The sequence below is a fragment of the Fundulus heteroclitus genome, chromosome 12, assembly GCF_011125445.2.
Source record: "Fundulus heteroclitus isolate FHET01 chromosome 12, MU-UCD_Fhet_4.1, whole genome shotgun sequence".
Taxonomy (NCBI): Eukaryota; Metazoa; Chordata; class Actinopteri; order Cyprinodontiformes; family Fundulidae; genus Fundulus; species Fundulus heteroclitus.
Window position 1 is genome coordinate 19,339,123 of NC_046372.1, and position 24,619 is coordinate 19,363,741.

At 40.9% G+C, this 24,619-nt stretch overlaps 3 protein-coding genes across 3 annotated transcripts; all 3 read right to left on the minus strand.

Annotated features, from left to right (window-relative positions):
• Nucleotides 1-3,343: 3,343 nt before the first annotated feature.
• Nucleotides 3,344-4,904, minus strand: LOC118564869 (nuclear factor 7, brain-like). The gene has a single exon (XM_036144203.1). The coding sequence runs from the start codon at nt 4,776-4,778 to the stop codon at nt 3,354-3,356; it is 1,425 nt and encodes a 474-aa protein (XP_036000096.1). The 5' UTR covers nt 4,779-4,904; the 3' UTR covers nt 3,344-3,353.
• An 8,235-nt stretch (nt 4,905-13,139) lies between these two features.
• Nucleotides 13,140-14,610, minus strand: LOC105923272 (nuclear factor 7, brain-like). The gene has a single exon (XM_012859162.3). The coding sequence runs from the start codon at nt 14,559-14,561 to the stop codon at nt 13,140-13,142; it is 1,422 nt and encodes a 473-aa protein (XP_012714616.2). The 5' UTR covers nt 14,562-14,610.
• A 6,907-nt stretch (nt 14,611-21,517) lies between these two features.
• On the minus strand, nt 21,518-23,062 carry LOC118564871 (nuclear factor 7, brain-like). Its single transcript, XM_036144205.1, has one exon. It carries the CDS (start codon nt 22,945-22,947, stop codon nt 21,520-21,522), a length of 1,428 nt encoding a protein of 475 aa, XP_036000098.1. The 5' UTR covers nt 22,948-23,062; the 3' UTR covers nt 21,518-21,519.
• Nucleotides 23,063-24,619: the final 1,557 nt, after the last annotated feature.

A 24,619-nucleotide genomic window follows, 5' to 3' on the forward strand; every position in this document is an offset into this window, starting at 1 on the left:
AACTCCTTGTAAGGCGCTAAACTGGTACGCTGGTTCTCCAGGGATCAACAAGGGTTCGTCTATAGGTGTTTTAGAACTGATTGGTGATCTTTAGTTAATATTTCATATAGTTAGTTATAAGTAGAGTTATTACAAGTTGTTTTGCTGATTCATGGTTGTGATTTATGAGCATAGACTTCCAGGCTTAGCTTTTCTACTGCTCAGTTTGGATATATGAAAGTTCCTCATGAAAAATTAGGAGTCACTAACAGGAGAACTGAATGAGAAAAGATCTGCAGGATCTGAGAATGATGGAGGAAGAGATGATCACCTATTTAATGTTCATTTATTGTGTTGTTTTTGCTTGTAGCTCCTAATATTGTGGTAATTAGCATTTTTTGTATTTAATCAGATGTAATAATAATAATAAGAACTTTTCATGTTGTACATTCTAATGTTTTTGGAAGTGATTTTAAATATATAATGTCTGTTTTAGAATAATGTAAGATTTATACAAGAGGAGAGAGGAAGAAGATAGGAAGACAGAAAGGAGATTAAATGAGTGGAAGAAAATAGGAACACGGATGAAAAGAATGGTTGACAAGAAGGGAGAAAAATTTACTTAGAAGAGTATTAATAAAGTTTTCTTGTGTTTTAAAAATGTCTGTTCTGCACATAATATATCCTCTTCTCCTCTTATTTTATCCAGACCTCTGGATACCATGGCTGATGGCTCTTCAGACACAAAAGGCCTCAAAGAAACCAGAGATGATCTCATGTTAGCTGACTCACTGACTGGAGTTAACTCGCCTTATAGGAGCAAACAGTATACTGGCTCATCGACTACTACCATACACATACACATAATGTAGTTATACATACTTTATATAAGTTTATACATGCTCATGCTGCACTACACACACAATCACTTGCATTCCTGTCAAGGGGATTTCCAAATCTGTGCTGTTTTGAACATGTTTAACACCTTTTCACCTCACATCACCACAACCCATTTTCTTATCCCAAACAGGCTCTATGCACAGCTCCACCTCTTCCTGAACTTCAGCAGCTCCTTTGTTTCCTGCCTTTCATTACTGGATAGACTGATTAATCCAGGCGTGTCTTACCTCAGAAACCAGCCAGACACACCTGGATTAATCAGCTTGTCCAGTAATGAAAGACAGCAAACAAAGGAGCTGCTGAAGTTCAGGAAGTAGTGGAGCTGTGCTTATAGCCCATTAGTGGGAGAAATTAATCTGCTACTTTTAGATGCACAGGCTCCTGATGCAGCCAGGTGACAGTAAGAAACATATATCATCCTTTACCTGCGGGCTTGACCGCTACTTCTTTTTGATGTTAACACAGAAAAAACTATTCCTCATAGGTATGTAGATGTGAACAGAATAAGTATTTGTTGCACTTTTTTGAAAAGGTGGGGGAACTCTTGTCTCCACAGGCTAATATTTATACTGTGTGACTCTTGTGTTGGTTTTTGTTTCATCAAAACAGGTCTGTCTTCTAAATCAGATCTTGGATCTAAATGAGACAACCTGTATAAATAAAGGTTAAATAGCAGAGAAACGCATATAAAGGCAAACCTCTTTAATGTATATTTTCATTAACAGTTTTATTAATGAACTCTTCTAGATTCAATTTCAGCTTACCCTTGTCACATGTTGATGTGTGCCTGGGCATGGCACTTAACTCCAAGCTTCCTACCGAGCTGCGCAACTGTGTATGAATATCTGTTTCTGTTAGTGAGTGTGATTGGATGAATGTGGCTCTAGTGTACAGCGCTTTGAGTGGTTAGTATGACTGGAAAAGCTCTATAACATTCTATCCGTTTACCTTTTAAACTTGCTACTTTTTAATTCATATTAAAACCTTTATGACAAAAACTGATATAGAAAGAAAAACGTTTTAAACCTGAATCTTCTAAACTCACATGAACACCAGAGTCTCTGTTGAGAACGCTACAGATAATCTGAATTACTTACAATTTCTTCTGCGTCTCTGGGACGGTCATTTCACTCAGTCTCCACTGATTGATAAAATAATTTATTCATCTTTTAAGAACAAAGTATTTTACCAGCATCAGCTGTCAGATTGAGCAGATATTTATATTCCTGTTCACAGTCACTGATCAGTTTGTTCTGCATCCTTTATGCTGCAGTTGTCAGTTGTGGCTACAGATCTTCAACACGTGTCTCATAGGTTGACTTAAAGACCGCTGCCATCATGAAATGACGCCTCTGAACTGATTTTGTCTGTGATGGAAGTCAAATATCAGCAGGAGTCCTTCGCTGCTGCATGTTTATTCAGCCTGTGTTACATTTTGATGTCACATTATAAAAAACAAACCATCACCATTCATTGTAACATTTCTTCTCTGATATTATTTCAACATTCATTATTTCAACAGCCAAACTCACCAAAAGTTTCAGCTGCTTCTTCTTAAAATCTTCCAAGTATTTCCGTGTTTATTCAGCAGAGATCTGACACCAAGTAAAGCGTCTCAACTCAGTTCAGCAATGTTAAAAACTACTTTCATCTTCCTCTTAGTGACGTGTTTCCAGTCAGAAAGGTTTTTGTCTCACTCTACCTGATAAACTGTTTCCATCCCTGTTAGTCTAGGATAATTACCTTGAAATGTCAGTGAAGCAAGTCCATAAACTTGTTGAACATGTTTTAACTGCAGGTGTAACAGCAAGCCGGATCTAACGTTAGATGACTGTGAACGTGTTTATCTAAACTGACTGATTAATTCAACTCAACAAAACCCAGAACATTTTAGATGATTATTTTAGTCTGGTTTCATCTCTCTGATTCTCAGCATCCTTAAACAGTCCACAGTTTTTTTTCGTTTAATTCACCTCTGATGAAACCATGGGGTTGTCCATAATAAACCCTCGTTATCATTCAACTGTGATTCATGCTGGCTGCGTTTTACACCAAGAGAGCTCAGTGAAATATGTGATAAGTGAAGGATGTTTCATTTATTCTTTTGACATTTAATAATGACATTAATTAAAAAACCTGAATACTAACTTTTAATAATTTCCAAAACTGTAAATTAACTAAGAGACAGCGAAGTTTAAAGAACCTGTTATTTATGTTTAGTATTTCACCTGAAGGTGTTCTGCAAATAAGACAAAAACCATCATCATCATCATAACTTTATTGTTTAATTTTGAATGATAAAGATGTTTTGATTTTCAAAAAAAGATTTGTCATCTTTTCCTATTTTTAATTTCAAATTAAAGTTTAAAAACCTTGAAAACAATAATGTGTTCATTTGCAATTTAAAACAAAGGTTGGTCTGACTGCAAATGGAAAGATCTAAAAAATACATATTTTAAACTCAACTTTGATGTTTAAACAGAAATCTCAGTTTGACAGATTTTGAGATCAGAAGTTTTGGCATCAGCAGCTTTTCCAACACTGAAATAAGGGAAGAGTTTCTCAGTGAAAGTGTCTCTGTGAGTGTAGATGTGAGACATGTCTTCGGGGTCGTAGAAGGACACCTCCCCCCTGTCATAGTCCAGCTGGACTCTGATCTTCTGGAGATTCTTCTTCACTGTGAGAGTTTGATCATCACCATTAGTGTATTTTCCTTCTTTATACAATAAACACCAGATTCCATATTTTGGTGAAGAATTCCTCTTTCCCTTCCTGTCAACTGACTCTTTAACATAACCGGTATTCCAGTCAGGATGGTCTCCAACCTCCACCTCCCAGCTGTGTTTCCCAGAGATGAAACCCTCAGAACCAAAAACATTGGTGTAATTAGTGTTCCTCTCTGGATTATCAGGAAGCTGCTGCTTTGTGTCTCCATGTCTCACACTGGTCAGATCATCAGACAGGTAGAGCCATCCATTTGCAGTGTTTGGGTCCAGAATGACAGGACTGAAGTGGACCTTGTCCTTCATCTTCTCCCAGACTCTGAAGGACAGGTTGCCCAGGTGTTTGGCCACATCTATCAGAGCTCCTGAGACCAGCTGTGGATCTGACAGTGACCTCTGACCTCTGGCTCTGCTCTGAGTGGCTTTATAACTGCTGAGGAACGACACGTTGTCTTTCTGCAGGTCTTCTTCAACAGCAGAGATGCTGTCTGACAGAGAGGAGATCTGCTCCTGGATCCTCTTCATCTCTTTGCTGATAGTCTTCCTCTTCTGCTCCTCTTCCTCCCTCAGAGCTGCCAGTCTGGACTCCTCTTCCTCTCTCAGGAACTGGTGGAGCTTGTTGAACTCTGCTCTGATCTGTCTCTCTGTGGACAACAGCTGCTTCTTGGAGTGTTGAATCACATCCTCGTATGTTTTCTCCACCTGTTTGTGTTTTTTCTTCTTGTCCTGCAGAGACTTTAAGTCAGATCTCAGCTGCTCCTTCAGCTCACTGACTGCTTGTTCTACAGGAACCACTTTGTGACTCTGGTGGAGAGAAAACTCACAGCCAGGACACACAGCTCTCTGCTCGTCTTCACAGAACAGTTTAGGGTCTTCTTGGTGTTTGCTGCAGACCACCATCAGCTGCTTTGCTCCTTTTTCTGCCTCAGATGATCCAGATTTCTTTCTTCCAGTAAAAGAGTCAGCCAGGTCCTTCAGAGTGAAGTTAACCATTGGATAATCCTTGGAAGATCTTCTTTTACAGATGGGACAGTTCTTGTTTCCTGCTTGTTCCCAGAATTTCTGCAGGCAGCTTGAACAGAAGCTGTGGTTGCAGCTCAGAGACACAGGATCTCTGAAAGTCTCTGAACACACATGGCAGCTCAGGAAACTTTCAAAAAGAGCTCTCTCAGCCATTTTGGATTGAATTATTTCAACAGCCAAACTCACCAAAAGTTTCAGCTGCTTCTTCTTAAAATCTTCCAAGTATTTCCGTGTTCATTCAGCAGAGATCTGACACCCAGTAATGGCGTCTCAGCTCAGTTCAATAACGTCTGAAAATACTTTCTGTTTCTCTAACCTGTCAGTGACGTGTTAAATCAAACAATCTGCTGTATCAGTTTATCTCCAGCAGGTGGTGCTGTCGGAACTTCTTTCACAGATGAAATAAAACGGTTGAAATCTTTTCTTTTTTTTACAGAGTTGAAAACTGACCTCAATGTTTACTTGAATAGTCTGGTTACTGAAATGTGATTTACAAATTAACTTGCCTTTCTCACTATTTTAACATACCTTGTAATATTACATTACAAATTAAAGAAATACATTTGTGGAAATAATCTTTAAAGGCAGAATTTTATTTAGGTTGTTTCCTGTAGTTCATTATTTGTTTTCCTTAAAATTATTTTTTGACTTGCTTGGTTTTTGATTGGACTATAGTATCAAAAGCTACAAATATCCACACCACTGCATTATTTTAATGTATGTTACATAACATTGTTCATATTGGTCCAACAAACTATTTTGCTCGTTTTGTGTTAAAGTTATTAGTTGATCCTCCCTCAGATTATTGAATAACATGTGGTGCACTAAATGATTTATGATAGAAATCTATCACAACAAAGTTACAAAATATTTTTTATACTAAATTTAAAGATGATGAGAATGTATGGAGAAACAGGAACTAAAATAAAGCCCAGGAAAAATTTTGTATGTTTTTACTTTTTCTGTCACATATTGAACATGTAAAGAAGTTGAAGATCAAACTAGAGGTTTTCTTCCGAAATAAATCTTACTTTTCTTTCAGTGCAGGAAGCATCTTTTCTTAATGACCTTCCTGCCTGTTCGATTACTGTGATGTTGCTACTATGAATGCATCTGCCACCTGTCAAAATACCTCTAAAATCGGTGTTGAGGTGAGCTCAACCATATTCTCTATCATTCACAAATTAAGAGATAATTTGGAAATTAAAGGTATTACGTAAAAAAGATAAAATAAAGAGCTCTTTAATTGTGTGTTTAAATTGATTGAGTTCTCTTTATTGAATTGCACATTTTGACTGATTGTCTTTCTTTCTTAAAAAGATCTAACATTCATGTATTAAATGAGTGAAATGATGATCATTTAATGCAGTCCAAGTGTCAGACAGGCTAAGGAGAAAATAGGTTTGTGGAAAGAGGAAGTAGCGCTTGGAAGAAGACTGCAGCTGCTGGCTACAGGAAATCTGCCGAGAAGAAAAGAGGAAGTGGAATCAGATGCTTTGGTTCAATGACCTGCTGCCTGGGGTCGGAGAAAGAGGAGCGAGAACTTTTGACTCGGCCAGAGAGCTGCGTAGGGTGAAGGTTATGAGGTGATAAGGGACTGGGTGCAAGTGTTCGGTGGAGGGGGGGGGGGGGGGGGGGGGGGGGGGTTTGAGGTTTGCAACCTCCCAACGGCTCTCTCAGCACATAAAAGAAGGGTGATCTGGGTACTCGTTGCTCAGTTTTTCATCTCAGAAGACACGTAGCGCGGAGCAGAAGAAAAGAAGACCCAAGACGGAAGGACGATCGTTGAGCCAAAGGAAGAACACGGCGCCCCTGTCTCTGAGAACCGCCGAGACTGAGTCAGATTATCTATTTTTCGTGTTTTTCCACAATACGGGGCCAACGATCTGCAAATCCAGTCAAGAAGAACTGCTGTGGTTTTGACCTGGTTGATGAGAAGATCCTAGATGTTCTGAAGATGTGAGTTGCACCCGTGAGATGTCAGTTCTGAAGCTGAACCCACTTGTCGAGCCGAAGAGACGGACCTCAGACACGGACATCAAAGCAGGGACTCAAAGCGTGAGTCTTTGTGAACGGGGCATTAACGGGACATCGGGGTAGCCATCGAGAGAAGGGAAGTTGTTCGGCTGAACAACTACTTTACCCAGAAATCAAAGACACTTTGGGATTCCATCTGAGGTTCGGGAAAGAAAAATGTTTTAAACCTGAATCTTCTAAACTGACATGAACAGCAGAGTCTCTGTTGAGAACATTACAGATAATCTGAATTACTTAGAATTTCTTCTGCATCTCTGGGTCGATCATTTCACTCAGTCTCCTCTGATTGATAAAATAATTCATTCATCTTTTAAACACAAAGTATTTTACCAGCATCAGCTGTCAGATTGAGCAGATATTTATATTCCTGTTCAGTCACTGATCAGTTTGTTCTGCATCCTTTATGCTGCAGGTGTCAGTTGTGGCTACAGATCTTCAACACGTGTCTCATAGGTTGACTTAAAGACCGCTGCCATCATGAAGTGACGCCTCTGAACTGATTTTGTTCATTATCTGTTATGGAAGTCAAATATCAGCAGGAGTCCTTCGCTGCTGCATGTTATTCAGCCTGTGTTACATTTAGATGTCACATTATTTTATCATCAGATTTAAAGTTTGGTCTAAAATCCTCTGATCCTTCACAGGAACCATCAACTGGCCTGGAGGTCCAACTATAACTGAACGCTCCAGGCTGCAGCAGAATCAGGAGACTGAGGAAGAGACTCAGCTGTCCTCCACAGAGAGCAGAGAAGAAGAAAAAGAGAGAAGCAACAGGAGGTTGAAGCTAAATGATGAGTCCAATCTCCTCAGTCACCTCCAAGATCTTCAGGACAGTTTGCTTTTCTCTGTTGGTTCATGACTGGAACTGAAACCTTCTTAGTTGTGTTTTTATCACAGGAGAAATGTTACGATGAATGTTGATGGTTTGTTTTTTGCTACATCTTTAAACTGGAAGAGTTTGCATTGTAACAATCTGTTTACTTCTTTCAACAGGAAGAGATCGGCTCGTCTTCAGGTTGTCCAAAACTCTGCTGCAAGGCGACTGACTGAAACAGAAGAACTCATTCAACCTGTTTTAACGTCGTTCCACTGGCTGCCAATCTGATTTAGATTTCATTTTAAAATCTCAGTCTTAACCTTCAGAGCTGTACATGGACAGACTCCTTCCTATATTGCTTAAATAATTCAGACATATTCCTCCTTCTTTAGTCTGAGCTCATCTTATCAGAACCTTCTAGTGGATCCTGGACCCGCTTCAGAACCTGAGGAGATCAATCTCTCCAAGCTGTTGCTGCCAGACTTTTAGAAAAAACTGCTTCTATTTCTATAAAGTTTGGACTCTGTGGAAACTTTTAGAAAGCTGCTGAAGAAATTTTTATTCCAAAAAGCTTTTAGTTCAACTTGTTTTTATTGTGTTGTCTTTCATGTACCGTACATTGTTGTGTAGTTTGTTGGGTTTCCCCTTTTGTGGAGAACTTTGTGACATTTCTCTATGGAAGGGTATAAATAAACTTCTACTTTACCTTCATGCTTGTAAAACAAGAAACACGCTGTAAACTGCTACCAACCCAGTTCCTCTGATTAGACCGACTGTCATTTAATCCCAGGATGTTCTGATAAATCTGAATAAAGTCGTCGCCAGTATAGTTCTGATTTTTTTGTGATTGTTGGTAAAACTCACTCAGCAGGACGTCTTCCAGGTCTGGTTATAATTAAGAAATCTGACTCTAGTTCTCACTGACCAACATCGGTTTGATCCTCTGTTTTATTAAATGCAGTGAAGCTCTGAGTCTGCAGTATCAGTGACGTGTTTTCAAGGTGATTTATCTCTGCTGTGCGTGTTTGTCTCCAGCAGGTGGCGCTGGTGGTGAGGACATCATAGCTGGACGTTTAACTTTTGTAATAATTCATCACAATATCCTTCAGACTGAAGAAAAAAATTTATCCAATACTTCATGTGCTTTAGCTGCAGATCAATAACAAGTTCAGAGAATTTAGATAAAGAAAAAACCCTAAAGACTGAACTTTTTCATCCTGCAAACATTAAACATTCAGTTCAGTGTTTTCTTTATCAGCAGACATGTTCTCACTAAAAATAACATGGAGAGAGCAGGAAGCTGCATATTGAGGGTTCTGTCACAGTATTTCTATTTTTCTCTGTTTGTGAAAGATGAACTTCAGGTTTTTGATGATATTAACTGTGAATTGTATCTGTTGTAATATAATTTCAAACAGGCAGATATCAGGACAACCCTGTTAGCAACTGTTTCACACATTCAGGTGGTGGATCTATTTAGGAGAAAGTTTCCTAGTTTCTAGCCCCAGTCTGACCCTGGTTGCATCCTTGATGCTAAAAGCAAGAAGGGATTTTTTTTTCAGCTGCAGTGTTGGTGCTAAATTAGGAGAAAGGTTGTTTAGAGAATGACAGAATCAATTAGGATCTATGGTAACTTATTAGACTCCAGAACTCTGTTAGAATGAGAGTTTTCACAGTGTCTGTTTGTTCAGTCTGTGTTCTGTTGTTATATCATCTAAGCCGGTTCTTCCTAAACCTTCAGCTTCTGACCCACAAACTAACAGTAAGAGACGCATGAGCCCAACTAGTGACTGAGTATAAAACCAGTTTAATTAAACAAGGATATAATGACAGGACAAGCAGCATCAACAGTCAACATTTTGCTTTCATCTATTTATAGTTTTATCATTTATATCAAAAAGATGCTTTAACATTATCTTTGTTGTTCAGCTGGATTTCTGAAGAGGGTCTCCAGACCCACACTTGCTGACCCGTGACCCCCAGTGGGGTCCTGACTCCAGCTTTGGGAACCACTGATCCAAGCAACAGCTTTAAAGTTTGATTTCAGGTCCTCTGGACCTTCACAGAAGTCATGAACACGGTAACAGACCTGAACATGAGTTCATGCTCGTGCTGAAGATGCATCAGGAGCTGCTGATGGATTTCATCAGAGGTTCCTGTTTCTTTCTGCTCCTTTTCATTGTTTGTTTTCTCTCACTTTCATCATCATCATATCATGGGTTATGTTAAACTGTGTTTATTACTTAGTAGCTCAAAACTGTTATAAAGGATAATATGCTCAATGTTTCATTGATTACGTTTTGCTGCTTCTCATTTCTTTGTGTCTCTTTTTGAATTCAGACATCAGTAATTTAAACTTCTGGTGATTTCTCAGTGATCTGTAATAAAATCAATGTTTACCATATTTTCTCATTAACTCTAACTCATTTCTAATATTCTTTCACCTTTCTCTTCCTGTTAAACACAAACAGCCTTTGACTAACAGAAAACATCCAGTTCTGGTCAGAAGTTTTAAATTCAGTCATTGTCGGAATAAGTCATTATTCTGGAGTTTTAATGATTTAGTTGGACTGGTTTTTAGAATAAATTTATCACATCCAGCCTAAATTAACTTTCATAACAAGTTTGGATTTAGTTTCATCCACAAAGGGTCATAATTATACATACAGGCTCAAATATATACCTCCAGACCCTCTAGTCTTTGGTTTAATGTCCCTTAGTGAGCTGGACCTAGACCACACACTGTTTGTAGCCATCATCAAGATTCTGACAAATTTCTGACTCTTCTTTCCAGAAAAGGTGGAGTTCATTCATGAACTGGTTGGTTTCCCATCACTGACCCAACTTTTAATCCTGATCCACAAACTGGAAACAGGACTGATGTCAGGACTTTGGGAAGACCGTTCCAGAACCTTCATGCTTCTTGTTTTATCTGCTCTAAAACTGGCTCTGATGTGTTTTCAACCAGTTTCTGACTTTATCTTGTATTTCTTTACCTGCTTTGATAAAACTAAATGATCTCAGTAATAAATGTAACGTTAATATTTAACCAGGATGATGACTTGTTTCTGATCAGAACCAGAGCTGCTCTTTGATCCTCTGAACAAATCTAACTTCCTGCAGTCTGAGCTTTATGACCCTCCTATATCAGCCATGGGCAAAGTACGGCCCACGGGCAACATGCGGCCCGTCCATCTTTATAATCCGGCCCACCGAACTTGTCTAATTAGAAATATTATCAAATTTCATTCATTTAGCATTTTACCTGTGATACTGGTGATTTCAACTAGGTGGCACATTCCAAACACTCTTCATGCTTTGCTCTTCGAACTCTTCTGTAAAAAAATCTGAATCAAAAAAACTTTAATAATCCCAGAGGGAAATCAAAGAAGTGAACAATAACTGCCTAGTGTTTCACAAGGAGTGGACCAAAAATATTTCTTCACTGAAGTCCGATCAACGCTCTATGTTTGATATGTCAAGAAACAGTTACAGTTTTCAAAAACTACAATTTCAGCTTTTGCTTTGCTACCAAGCATCCAGCTATGCTCAGAAACAGCCAACGCAAGAACGGGTCGTTGGCGGCTAATTTACAAAATCAGCAAAACGTTTTTCATCGACAAACTATGATCCAAGACTGAAGCACCAAGACATGTTTTTAGCTGCCATTCAAATTAGCAAAGTCTAGCAAACCTTTCTCCATAGGAGAGTTTTTAAAAGAAAGCATGATTGAGACCGCAGGTGTCTTGTGTCTAGAGAGCAAAAGACAAGTTTGAAAAAATCAGATTATCACGCAGGACAGTGACTGGATTGATGAAGATATAGCGGCGAGTTAAACAAAAAGCTGGAGTCCTTTCCTTTATATTCACTGGCACTGGATGAAAGTAACGATACAAAAAACACTGTTCAGCTCCTCAGTTTTATCTGAGGGATTAATAACAGTTTTGAGATAACAGAGTTTCTGACCATGGAGTCCCTGAAAGGACAAACGCAGGGAGAGGATTTATATTACCGGTTGTCTGCTTTCATGGAAAGAATGAAGCTGCATCCTCCATCAGGAATCTCTGCGTACCGGTCAGCGCATATAGCAGTTTAATCACACCATTAATCCAGCTGCAAAACTTGTTAACTTCAAACGGGCAAATGGGACTTCAGCATGGTCAGTTTATATTTCTGCAGGAAACCGATGCCGATCATCAGGACTTGCTGATGAATTTCCTGAGCTGAGGGACAAGAACTGGCTTTGTGGCTATACTTTTGCTCTGGACATATTTTCACACATGAATGAGCTTAAAGCTACAGGGGAATCAAAGTCAATCAAAGTTTATTTATATAGCACTTTTCAGCAGTCCATATGGTGCACAACGTGCTTTACAAGTTGAAATCAAATAAAAATATGTTGAGACAAAATAGATAAAAATCTATAGGAAAATAACAGGATAAACAGAGATAAAAACTAAAAAGTGCATAAAAGCACAATTCAAAACAATTTTAAGAGATAGAAAAAAATAAAACCACAAGATAAACAAAAGTTATCCACAGTTGAACAACTAAGAGGGGAAAGATCAGTTTGTGCACAACATGTGAAATCATTTAAATCCAAATTCACCTTATTCTCCAAACAAAATTCAAAAACATATTTGGCTCATTTTCCCACGTTAGCCTTTTGAGACAAACAGCGGCAGCCCAGAAGATGCTGCCGCTGTTTGTCTCAACCTCCATGTGAGAGCAGACGTTCAGACTCATGAACTTCAACAAAGTCCATCACAGATCTAAGTTAATGCAGCAACATCTGAGCTCCATCCTGAGAACCGCCACAACAAAACTAACTCCAAACTTTGATGCACTGGCAAAAAAAAAGGAGGAGAACAACTGTTCTTACAGAAAGTGAACGTGATTTCACTATGTTGTGGGAAAAAATATAGAATTTGTACAATAAGCCTTGAATATTCATGCTTTACTATCTGTTAAAGCTAAAACCTTTTATGCAATGGCTTTACGTGTCATTTTTAGTAAACACAAATACTTCATACATCTTCTCCTAGCCCGGCCCCTCTGTCAGATTTAAGAACCCATTGTGGACCACGAGTCAAAAACTTTGTCCACCCCTGTCCTACATGGAGGAGCTGCAGGAGTTCTGCAGGCTGCAAAGAGACCAGAACCTGGAGCATCTGGACCAGGTCGGGTTCTGGATCCAGTTTACTGTGAGGAACAACAGAACTGCTATCAGAAACAGTTCTCCATTAATCCACTCTCTGCTGGTGAATATGAACTGATTCTGATAAATGTTTCAGGAGAAAAAACCTTTGTGATTTAAAGCTTTAAATCAGCATAAATAATAACTGGACTAATAGAACTGGCTGCTGGTTCTGACTGTGATTTGAAGAGTTTTTTTTCAACAGTCAAATTAGAAAATTAAAAATTGTCCAATGCTGGTGAGAAAGATTACAACTTAATAAAACTAATTAGATGTTAAAGATGTTTTGATTTTCAAAAAAAATGTAGTCATGTTTTCCTATTTTTAATTTCAAATTAAAGTTTAAAATCCTTGAAAACAATAATGTGTTCCTTTGCTATTTAAAACAAAGGTTGGTCTGACAGCAAATAGAAAGATAAATATATATATATATATATATATTTTAAAAAGACAACTTTGATATTTAAACAGAAATCTCACTTTGACAGATTTTGAGATCAGAAGTTTTGGCATCAGCAGCTTCTCCAACTTTTAAATAAGGGAAGAGTTTCTCAGTGAAAGTGTCTCTGTGAGTGTAGATGTGAGACATGTCTTCAGGGTCGTAGAAGGACACCTCCCCCCTGTCATAGTCCAGCTGGACTCTGATCCTCTGGAAATTCTTCTTCACTGGGAGAGTCTTACCATCACCATTAGTGTATTTTCCATCACAATGCCGTAAACACCAGGTTCCATATTTTGGTGACGCAGATGTCCTTCCCTTCCTCTCAACTGACTCTTTAACATAACCAATATTCCAGTCAGGATGGTCTCCAACCTCCACCTCCCAGCTGTGTTTCCCTGAGCTGAAGCCCTCAGAACCAAAAACAGAGGGGTACTTAGTGTTTCTCTCTGGATTATCAGGAAGCTGCTGCTCTGTGTCTCCATGTCTCACACTGGTCAGATCATCAGACAGGTAGAGCCTTCCTTCTGCAGTGTTTGGGTCCAGAATGACAGGACTGAAGTGGACCTTCTCCTTCATCTTCTCCCAGACTCTGAAGGACAGGTTGCCCAGGTGTTTGGCCACATCTATCAGAGCTCCTGAGACCAGCTGTGGATCTGACAGTGACCTCTGACCTCTGGCTCTGCTCTGAGTGGCTTTATAACTGCTGAGGAACGACACGTTGTCTTTCTGCAGGTCTTCTTCAACAGCAGAGATGCTGTCTGACAGAGAGGAGATCTGCTCCTGAATCCTCTTCATCTCTCTGCTGATAGTCTTCCTCTTCTGCTCCTCTTCCTCCCTCAGAGCTGCCAGTCTGGACTCCTCTTCCTCTCTCAGGAACTGGTGGAGCTTGTTGAACTCTACTCTGATCTGTCTCTCTGTGGACAACAGCTGCTTCTTGGAGTGTTGAATCACATCCTCGTATGTTTTCTCCATCTGTTTGTGTTTGTTCCTCTTGTCCTGCAGAGACTTTAAGTCTGATCTCAGCTGCTCCTTCAGCTCACTGACTGCTTGTTCTATAGGAACCACTTTGTGACTCTGGTGGAGAGAAAACTCACAGCCAGGACACACAGCTCTCTGCTCGTCTTTACAGAACAGTTTAGGGTCTTCTTGGTGTTTGCTGCAGACCACCATCAGCTGCTTTGCTCCTTTTTCTGTCTCAGATGATCCAGATTTCTTTCTTCCAGTAAAAGAGTCAGCCAGTTCCTTCAGAGTGAAGTTAACTATTGGATAATCCTTGGAAGATCTTCTTTTACAGATGGGACAGTTCTTGTTTCCAGCGTGTTCCCAGAATTTCTGCAGGCAGCTTGAACAGAAGCTGTGGTTGCAACTCAGAGACACAGGATCTCTGAAAGTCTCTGAACACACATGGCAGCTCAGGTAACTTTCCAGCAGTCTCTCAGTCATTTTGGATTGAATTATTTCAACAGCCAAACTCACCAAAAGTTTCAGCTGCTTCTTCTGAAAATCTTCCAAATATTTCCGTGTTTATCCAGCAGAGAACTGACACCCAATGGCGTCTCAACTCAGTTCAATAACGTCTGAAAATACTTTCTGTTTCTCTAACCGGTCTGTGACGTGTTAAATCAGACAATCTGCTGTATCAGTTTATCTCCAGCAGGTGATGCTGTTGGAACAACTTTCACAGCTGAAATAAAACAGTTGAAATCTTTTCTCTTTTTATAGAGTCAGAAACTGACTTGAATGTTTACTTGGATTGTCTTGTTACTGAAATGTGCTTTACAAATAAACTTGCTTTACCTTTCTCACTATTTTAACATACCTTGTAAATTACATTATAAATTAAATACATTTGTGTAAATCAAACATGTTCAAAGGCAGGATTTTACTTAGGTCCAGTTTCCATGCTTGGTTTTGATTGGACTATAGTATCAAAAGCTAGGAAATTTATCCACACCTTGTCAGGATTTGTCCTGATGTACCCGAATACAACCACACAAACAGAGTTTCGTTTTAAGAGTTTACTTGAGGGGTATGAGTTGTTGAGGAGGTGACCAGAGACTGTACCAGGCTGAAGCATTGGTGAAGATGACTGAGGCTGGAGACGTGGCGGAGCTGGAGCTGGTAGTTGGATGAAGACCGGCAGACAGAGGTGGAAAGCACAGGCAGGCAGATGTAGGGATCGCAGACAGGCAGACGTGGGAAACACTGGCAGGGAGACATAGGAAGCACTGACTGGCAGAAGTGGGAAGCACAATCAGGACAAGGTTTGAGTGAAGACAATCCGGCGAGGAAGAGCAAACTGAGGAGGGTATATGTAGGAAGGCTGACAGGTAGGGAGAGTCTTGGCTTGATTATGCGTCAGGTGGAACTGATCAGCTGTGGTGAATGGAGTTGGTATTGTATGGGAGGAGAAAGGTGCCAGGAAATGTTCAGGGTGAGGCAGGCAGCAGCGTTTCATTGAGCACCCAGGCGGCTTGGGTGCGCTGGGCGGCGGCTCGGCCGGCAGCATGGGTGTGCAGGGCGACCCCGGTGGCGAGGCAGCAGAGCCAGAGGCGGGCATCGTCGGCTGCAAAGCACCATCTAAGGCAGCCAGCGGGACCTTGGAGCTTCCTCTGAGGCACACAGCAGAGCGTTGGAGAACCTTGGAGGCTTAAGAATGCAGGGGAAGAAACTTGGGTGCGCAGGTGGCTGGTGGGTCTACCTGGACCCACATCTCATGAGGCTTATGAGTGTTGGAGGCAGGCACATCCTTCTGAACCCAGGCCTCAGGAAGTTGGGAGCGGTGGAAGGAGGTGGGTCCTGTGATGAGGCAGCTGGGCTTTCGGCAGCCGGCGGAGCAGGAACAGAGCTTTCGGCGGTCCCACAGCTGGGTCACGTAGATCCAGGACGCTCTGGCAAGAGGGGGCGTGGCCTTCCAAGCAGCTGCTGAGGTTCTTTCCCGAGGAGCTGCGATGTTGTCAGGCCAACTCACCAGGGAGATGGAGGTGATGTCAGCCTCAGTCAGCGGAGCCCGGTGTCTGCGCTGGGAGGAGCCAAGTGGTGAAGGAGAAGCTGCTGCTGATGATGACGAAGTGGGAGCAGTGGCAGAGGCAGCAGCGGTGGGGGTTGTATCAGGGAAAACCGCAACTGAGGTAGCAGCAACTGTGACAGGAGCAGCAGTTGCGGCAGGTTCAGCCACGGGAGCTGCAGTAGAAGCAGCACCAGCAGTGGGAGCGGCAATTGCGGCAGGTGCAGCGGCGGGGGTTGCAGTGGGAGTAGCGACGGAACCGCAGAGGCGGAAGCAGCAGCGGCAGAGGCAACAGCGACGGACAGGCTGGTGGGTGGAGGTCTGGGCAGAGGTGATTCGTTGAGGAGCTGGGCAAGTGCTGCTTGGTTGTTCCATTCCAGTCCCTTGAACAGCCTAGTCACCCCGAGAAGCGAATTAAGCCCTTTCTGATCCTTCAAGCAGCCCCGTACGCGGGAAAAACTGAACCTTGACACACCTGAAACCTTCTTTTCTTTTATCAGAGGAGAAATGTTATCATGAATGTTGTGTTTTTTTCTGCAACTGGAGTTTCAGCAGCAGTGAGAAGAGAGTTAAGCATCTTCTCTGATTCCTTAACTCACACTGCTGTTGTGGTAGCGAATTCTAAAGTCTAACTCTTGGACTGAATGTATTTTAACGCAGATGCATTCAAATAGTCACCAGACTAAAGAAATGTATATTATATGTGAATTATGGGCGCCGTTTGGAAGTAATTTGATAAAACTTGCTGTATAAGCGAAAGAGCCCGAACATTCCTCAATCGGGCTGCTCCAGAATGTGACAGAACTAGTACCGTGCATCCGGCTGCTAACACTAAGACTTTTGCTACCGATTTATTAAATTTAATTAATAACTCTTACTCTACGTACAAAAAATTACAAAAAAAAAAAATGTCTGATACATCTACAAACTCCACCTCAAGCATCGGCGACTCCGATACCGAATATATATACGAAGAAACGGAGTTTGAACAAGGTGAACCTAAGGAGACTATAGACCAGTTCATTGTTATTGTTTTGAACTGGGGTTTTTGCGCATGCGCACCGGACTGGTTGGCAAAAGACGAACACAAAGGCGGACGCAAACAGAGGAAACGACGAGTTCTCGACTAATTTTCTTCTTTAGATAACGTATCACAAGAACGTTTTAAGAGTAAGTTGATGGTTGATGGTATCAGATTGCCAGATCCACACAGCAAAAGCCTGAAGGGACGGAGCGAGTCTGTGAAATGCTGGCAAAGTGTTCCATACCGCGACATATACAGCTGCCTTATAAACACGGCAGGCCAGTACAGATGAGAAAGCATGAAAGCCATGAAACCACTGGACGGCTACAATTATTTTATATCCGGACATAGGCAGCAGCAACCCCCGTGACCCCATGAGGGATTAAGCGGGTCAGAAAATGGATGGATAGATGTTCAGACATGTTTGTGTAACAGCAGAAAGCGGAGTCTGACACAGACAGCGCCTCAGCAGAGAGGAAGACCCACCCAGTAGGTTAAAAAAAACATTGTTCACTACGGATTATGTTGGTGTTTTTGTCTTATTAAAATTGGTAGGGGTGTCGGCAACGTTGCAGCGTAAACAGGGGCGTAATGCAGCCGCTGTCGGGTGAACATTATTGCACACTGATTGCATGAAGAAAACTAAAATGATGTGGCGTGCTGCTGCTGCAGCGAATCGACTGTGCTTCTCCGGCCCGTGTAGCGATCGCCACATCCCCTCCGCCGCTATTTAAGTAGAACAATGACTAGAGCAAAATTAAGTTGTATTTACCGGAGATGAAGTGTAGACTGCACATTCTGTCGTAGTATGATGGCTCCCACAGTCCATTGAGGTTGTCTGCCTGCATCCTTTTCATGGAAATTATCCATTTCTTTCTTCTTTCCTTGTCTTTGGTAAATGACAGAAACGTACATCCGACGATTTGGAATGCCTCTGTGTGCAACCGGGAGCACGACAAGTCGTAGGCACTGTTTAGATTCCAAAAATAAACTAACTAAAAGTACGCTCTAAATCACCCGTTTTGTAATAATAGTAGACGGGAACAGTTCGGCTTTTGCCTACCCACGGGACCCGGATGTTGGGCGGACGTCACGCATGACCTGGTCTATATCTAACGCTGCCCAAGACATAGAGCCCATGCTCCATTGTGAGTACCCCTCAAAATCCTCGCTCGTGAAGTGTGAATTGCATAAAACACTTTTGACACTGCCGGCAATCCAGTCCTTTCGCGTTTCTTTTATGAATTTATCCCATTTCTTTCGGACCTCTTGATCCACCAGCCAAGTATGTAGCGCTACTTTCTGGCCTGCACTAGACCACGGTGAAGTTGGTTTGACATTGGTCATTCAAGCTCCGCGGAGTCAGCGGAGCACTTAAGAAACAAAAATCAAATCCGATTTGTTGACGGTCCCACCGCGTATGGGAGGAGGGAGCAGCTGAGAGACGCTGGCCAAAATCGGAGTCCTTCAACCGAATCAACCGTGAGCTAGATCCCGCTGACTCCGCGGAGCTTGAATGTCCAATGTCAAACCAACTTCACCGCGGTCTGCACTAGGCCTATAGGCGATACTACAGCCACCAACTACACACCTGGAAGGCATTTTATTGTGGACTTAGCTCGGCAATTTTTTTTCAAACGCGCTTGCTCAAAGTAGACGTGGATCAGCAGATTTGGTGTGTGAAAGAAGATACTGGAAAACATCCATATATCCTTGTTCGCTGTACCGGTTGTACAATGTAAACAATGTGTGTTTCTATGCAAGTTCGCTTTGCACATTCTCTGTGTTCTTGAACTGACGTCACACGTCGGAAATGGCCGATCGTAAACGGAGGCAGCACTTAAACGCGGAATACTATAATCGGTGTAAATATGCGCAATATTTCATATTTAAACCTAATTTGAACACTTTTGATACATGAATATTCAAAGTTTACCTTGTTCTGGAAGTTATTCAACGGTTTTTCAGGATTTTTTTTCAGTCTTTAAGGTCAGTAACTGGAAAAAAACTCTCTCATTGCTTTCCTTAATTACCATGTCAGAGATTGGTCATTTTGTCATAGTCTGAAGTTATCTTCTCATGAGAAGGAGAATAGTATGGGACACATTCCCAGTAGAGGTTCAGGTCTGGTCTCTCCTGCTTCATTTGGCTCTAACTAGACCAAACTAATCAGTCCCTTATGTACAAGTTTTATCTGTGCAAGATGTCGTACAACAGTTTCTCACAGGAAGGTCCTCAGAAACTCGAGGTTGGCTGCAATGATCACTGCTGCAACTTATGGGGAAAAAAAGTTTACTTTCAAAACTAGACCCCTGGTCTGGAATCAAGGATTATGCTTCCTGTGACCTTCACCTAGAGGTCCCTGCAGCATGGGCCCTGCTGATGGAGCACAACGAGAAACTAATCTTTGTGGGTCCACACAAAAAAAATGGGCCTCAGGTATCTGCTAGTTTCTCCACAGTGTGGACCTGGACCTGAAATTCTGATACCGTCGCTTCCAAAGTTACAAAAATACCACATTCATTACCATTTTTGCAAAAGGAACCAAAGATGAAACTGAGTATCAGACACAGAGAGCAGGAGAGAGGGAGACTTATTTAGAGATAGAAAAGAAACAGGAGAAACAAAGGAGGCCATAGTAGCTGTAATACATTGTGTAATGGGACGCAAATACTTTTTAATGTGTCTTTATCTGGTCTCTTTTAATAACACACCATCAGTGTCACAGCACCACTTTCCAAAGTATTTTGTTTATATATTTTGACTTTACTCAGATTAATGAATAACATGTGATGTTCTAATTTATTTATGATGGAAATGTATCAAAAAAGTAACTAAATATTTTTTTTTTTACTAATTTTTACAAATTATAAAGAGGAAGAGACTTTACAGAGATACAGGAACTACCAACTGGCAGCACCAAGTAACTACATTTTAATATCAATATGTCACATTTCCCTTCCTGAAGATTGTTTTTTATTTCTCAACATCAATTTAGTCTATAGCAGTCCTTTAGTTATCTTCGGCAACAACCATAAAATCAGTTCCAGTCCATATAATGCCTTGTATATTTCTAACAGGTCTTCCACAGCCAGCTGTATTTATAGGGCTGTCAGAGGAGACAGTAGTCAGTCATTACTGTTGGATCATGAGTACTTTGGTGTGCTGTCATCAGGTAGCCCTGGGAATACAGTCTCCTGGTTTTGAGCAGATGAGGCTGGTTCCTGCTTGATGGCTTTCTTAATCCTCACTTTCTCACCATCCTGGAGGTCAGGTAGTGTCGTGATTCCTTGGTCAAAGTATTGATTCTGTTCTTGTCTTTTTACTAGGTAACTCCTTTCATTTTCATGGAGAGCTGAGTGCAATAATGTGTTTGTCACAGGAATAGTGTGCACAATAGTGTATTCCTGCAATGCTAGATTTGGGTCACCCACAGTGTTCTGTGCTTTTTCTTTAACGTTTTTTTTTTAATTCTCTGAACTGGTCTCTCAAATTGCCCATTTGACTGGGGGAAAGGGGGCTTGCAGTTGTGTGTTTAAAACCCAACTGCTCAGTGAAATCAACCATCTCTTTGCTCACAAACTGTCTGCCAATGTCAGAAAGCAACTCCTCCAGTACACCCTGCCATACAAATACTGACTTCAGTCCAGTGATGATGTGTTTGCTTGTTTCAGTTTTATGATCTCTGGAAACTTTGAAAAATGAATCTATGCACAGTAGATACTCTGGATAATCTATTCCAATCTTTGCCCTCACTGCTTCAGACACTGGAGGTGACGGGAGTGACTCTCTTGGATGATTGTTCTTGGGTGTGTTACATGCGGCACACCGAGCTACAACTCATTCAGTCTGTTAGACAATGATGCCTGACCAGAACAATACCTCCCAGGATTGTTCCTTACACTTAATGTGTGACAAAACTAACTCCAAACTTTGATGCACTGATAAAAAAAGGAGGTCAACAATTGTTCTTACTGAAAGTGAACGTGATTTTGCTATGTTGTGGAAAAGATTTGTACAATAAGCCTTGAATATTCATGCTTTACTACCTGTTAAAGCTAAAACCTTTCATGCAATGGCTTTATGTGTCATTTTTACTAGTTTACACAAATACTTCATTCATCTTCTCCTAGCCCGGCCCCTCAGTCATTCACAAAAATAAAAACACTCATTAAATGTTAAAGATGTTTTGATTTTCAAAAATAATTGTCATGTTTTCCTATTGTTAATTTCAAATTAAGGTTTAAAAACCCTGAAAACACTAAAGAATTTGTTCATTAACAATTTAAAACAAATGTTGGTCTGACTGCAAATAAAAAGATCTGAAATGGAAAAAAATGCTTAGAGAATTTTAAAAACAACATTGATTTTTAAACAGAAATCCCACTTTGACAGATTTTGAGATCAGAAGTTTTGGCATCAGCAGCATTTCCAGCATCTAAAAAAGGGAAGAGTTTCTCAGTGAAAGTGTCTCTGTAAGTGTAGATGTGAGACATGTCTTCGGGGTCATAGAAGGACACCTCCCCCCTGTCATAGTCCAGCTGGACTCTGATCTTCTGGAGATTCTTCTTCACTGTGAGAGTCTTACCATCACCATTAGTGTATTTTCCATCACAATGCCATAAACACCAGATTCCATCTTTCGGTGAAGCATATCTCTGTCCCTTCCTCTCAACTGACACTTTAACATAACCTGTACGCCAGTTAGGATGGTCTCCCACCTCCACCTCCCAGCTGTGTTTCCCTGAGATGAAGCCCACAGAACCAAAAACATTGGCGAACTTAGCGTTTCTCTCTGGATTATCAGGAAGCTGCTGCTTTGTGTCTCCACGTCTCACACTGGTCAGATCATCAGACAGGTAGAGCCTTCCTTCTGCAGTGTTTGGGTCCAGAATGACAGGACTGAAGTGGACCTTCTCCTTCATCTTCTCCCAGACTCTGAAGGACAGGTTGCCCAAGTGTTTGGCCACATCTATCAGAGCTCCTGAGACCAGCTGTGGATCTGACAGTGACCTCTGACCTCTGGCTCTGCTCTGAGTGGCTTTATAACTGCTGAGGAACGACACGTTGTCTTTCTGCAGGTCTTCTTCAACAGCAGAGATGCTGTCTGACAGAGAGGAGATCTGCTCCTGGATCCTCTTCATCTCTCTGCTGATAGTCTTCCCCTTCTGCTCCTCTTCCTCCCTCAGAGCTGCCAGTCTGGACTCCTCTTCCTCTTTCAGGAACTGGTGGAGCTTGTTGAACTCTGCTCTGATCTGTCTCTCTGTGGACAACAGCTGCTTCTTGGAGTGTTGAATCACATCCTCGTATGTTTTCTCCACCTGTTTGTGTTTGTTCCTCTTGTCCTGCAGAGACTTTAAGTCAGATCTCAGCTGCTCCTTCAGCTCACTGACTGCTTGTTCTATAGGAACCACTTTGTGACTCTGGTGGAGAGAAAACTCACAGACAGGACACACAGCTCTCTGCTCGTCTTCACAGAACAGTTTAGGGTCTTCTTGGTGTTTGCTGCAGACCACCATCAGCTGCTTTGCTCCTTTTTCTACCTCAGATGATCCAGATTTCTGTTTTCCAGTAAAAGAGTCAGCCAGTTCCTTCAGAGTGAAGTTTACTCCTGGATCCTCTTTGGAAGATCTTCTTTTACAGATGGGACAGTTCTTGTTTCCAGCTTGTTCCCAGAATTTCTGCAGGCAGCTTGAACAGAAGCTGTGGTTGCAGCTCAGAGACACAGGATCTCTGAAAGTCTCTGAACACACATGGCAGCTCAGGTAACTTTCCAGCAGAGCGACTTTCTCAGCCATTCTGGATTGAATTATTTCAACAGCCAAACTCACCAAAAGTTTCAGCTGCTTCTTCTTAAAATCTTCCAAATATTTCCGTGTTCATTCAGCAGAGATCTCACACCCAGTAATGGCGTCTCAGCTCAGTTCAATAACGTCTGAAAATACTTTCTGTTTCTCTAACCGGTTTGTTACGTCACGTGTTAAATCAAACAATCTGCTGTATCAGTTTATCTCCAGCAGGAGGTGCTGTCGGAACTTCTTTCACAGCTGAAATAAAACAGTTGAAATATTTTCTTTTTTTAACAGAGTTGAAAACTGACTTCAATGTTTACTTAAATAGTCTGGTTACAGAAATGTGATTTACGAATTGACTTGCCTTTCTCACTATCGTAACCTACCTTATTATAGCACATTACAAATTAAAGAAATACATTTGTGGAAATCATCTTTAAAGGCAGGATTTTATTTAGGTCGTTTCCTGTAGTTAATTATTTTTTTCCTTAAAATTAATTTTTTGACCTGCTTGGTTTTGACTGGAATATAGTATCAAAAGCCAAAAATATCCACACCACTGCATTATTTTAAAGTATGTTACATAACATTGTTCATATTGGTCCAACAAATTTTGGTCTTTTTGTGTTCAAGTTATTAATTGATCCTTCCTCAGAATATTGAAGAACATGTGGTGCACTAAATGATTTATGATAGAAATCTATCACAAACAAGTTACTAAATTTTTTTTATACTAAATTTAAAGATGAAGAGAATTTATGGAGAAACAGGAACTAAAATAAAGCACAGGACGATTTTTGTCTGTATTTACTTCAATCATAACTTTAATTTTCTTTAATTTCAGTCACATATTGAACATAAAAAGAAGCTAATGATCAAAATAGAGGTTATTTCAGAAATAAATCTTAGTTTTCTCTCAGTGCAGGAAGCATCTTGTCTTAATGACCTTCCTGCCTCTGTTAGATTACTGTGTTGTTTCTATGAATGCATCTGCCACCTCTCTGCAGATGTTGGATGCTGTCTATCATGGAGCATTACGGTTCACAACAGGCTGTAAATCTCTCACTCATCGCTGTACTTTATATCATCAGATCAACTGGCATCATTATTAATCTTTAAACTCATGCATTGGTACATTTGCATCTATAAAGTTATCATTGGATTGTTCCCACCTTATTTATTCTCCTACATGTCACTCAGACAGTCCATCTACAGAGTTCACTCTCAGGACTTTATCTCCTTCAGCGCTCCGTTAGTACGATCAGAACCTGAGAACAAAAGCATTTTCTGACTCTGTCCCATCAACTTGGATCTCTCTATAACAGGTTCTGAAACTGTCAGCTTTGATTCCTCTGGGACAAATTAAACTTATTATAAGAAATTAGAGAAATCTTTCTATGAAACTGGCTCTTATTTTTAGGTAATAATTTATTTGCTTATTTGGTAACACTTTACCTGAAGGGGTAAGACTGACATTACAGTCATAAGCATTAAAGGTATACTATGCAACCGGGGTTGATTTTCCAGCGAGGCTCCTCCCAGAGGGCGAAAGTAAAAGTGCACTGTCGTAAAGATGCTCAGCTGTTCTCCTGGTTTCTCCATCAAGCCAGGCGCGGTTGTTTTGAGTTTAGCAGACAGGCGAACGCAACGAAAAGTGGAAAAAACGGCAGTATAAACA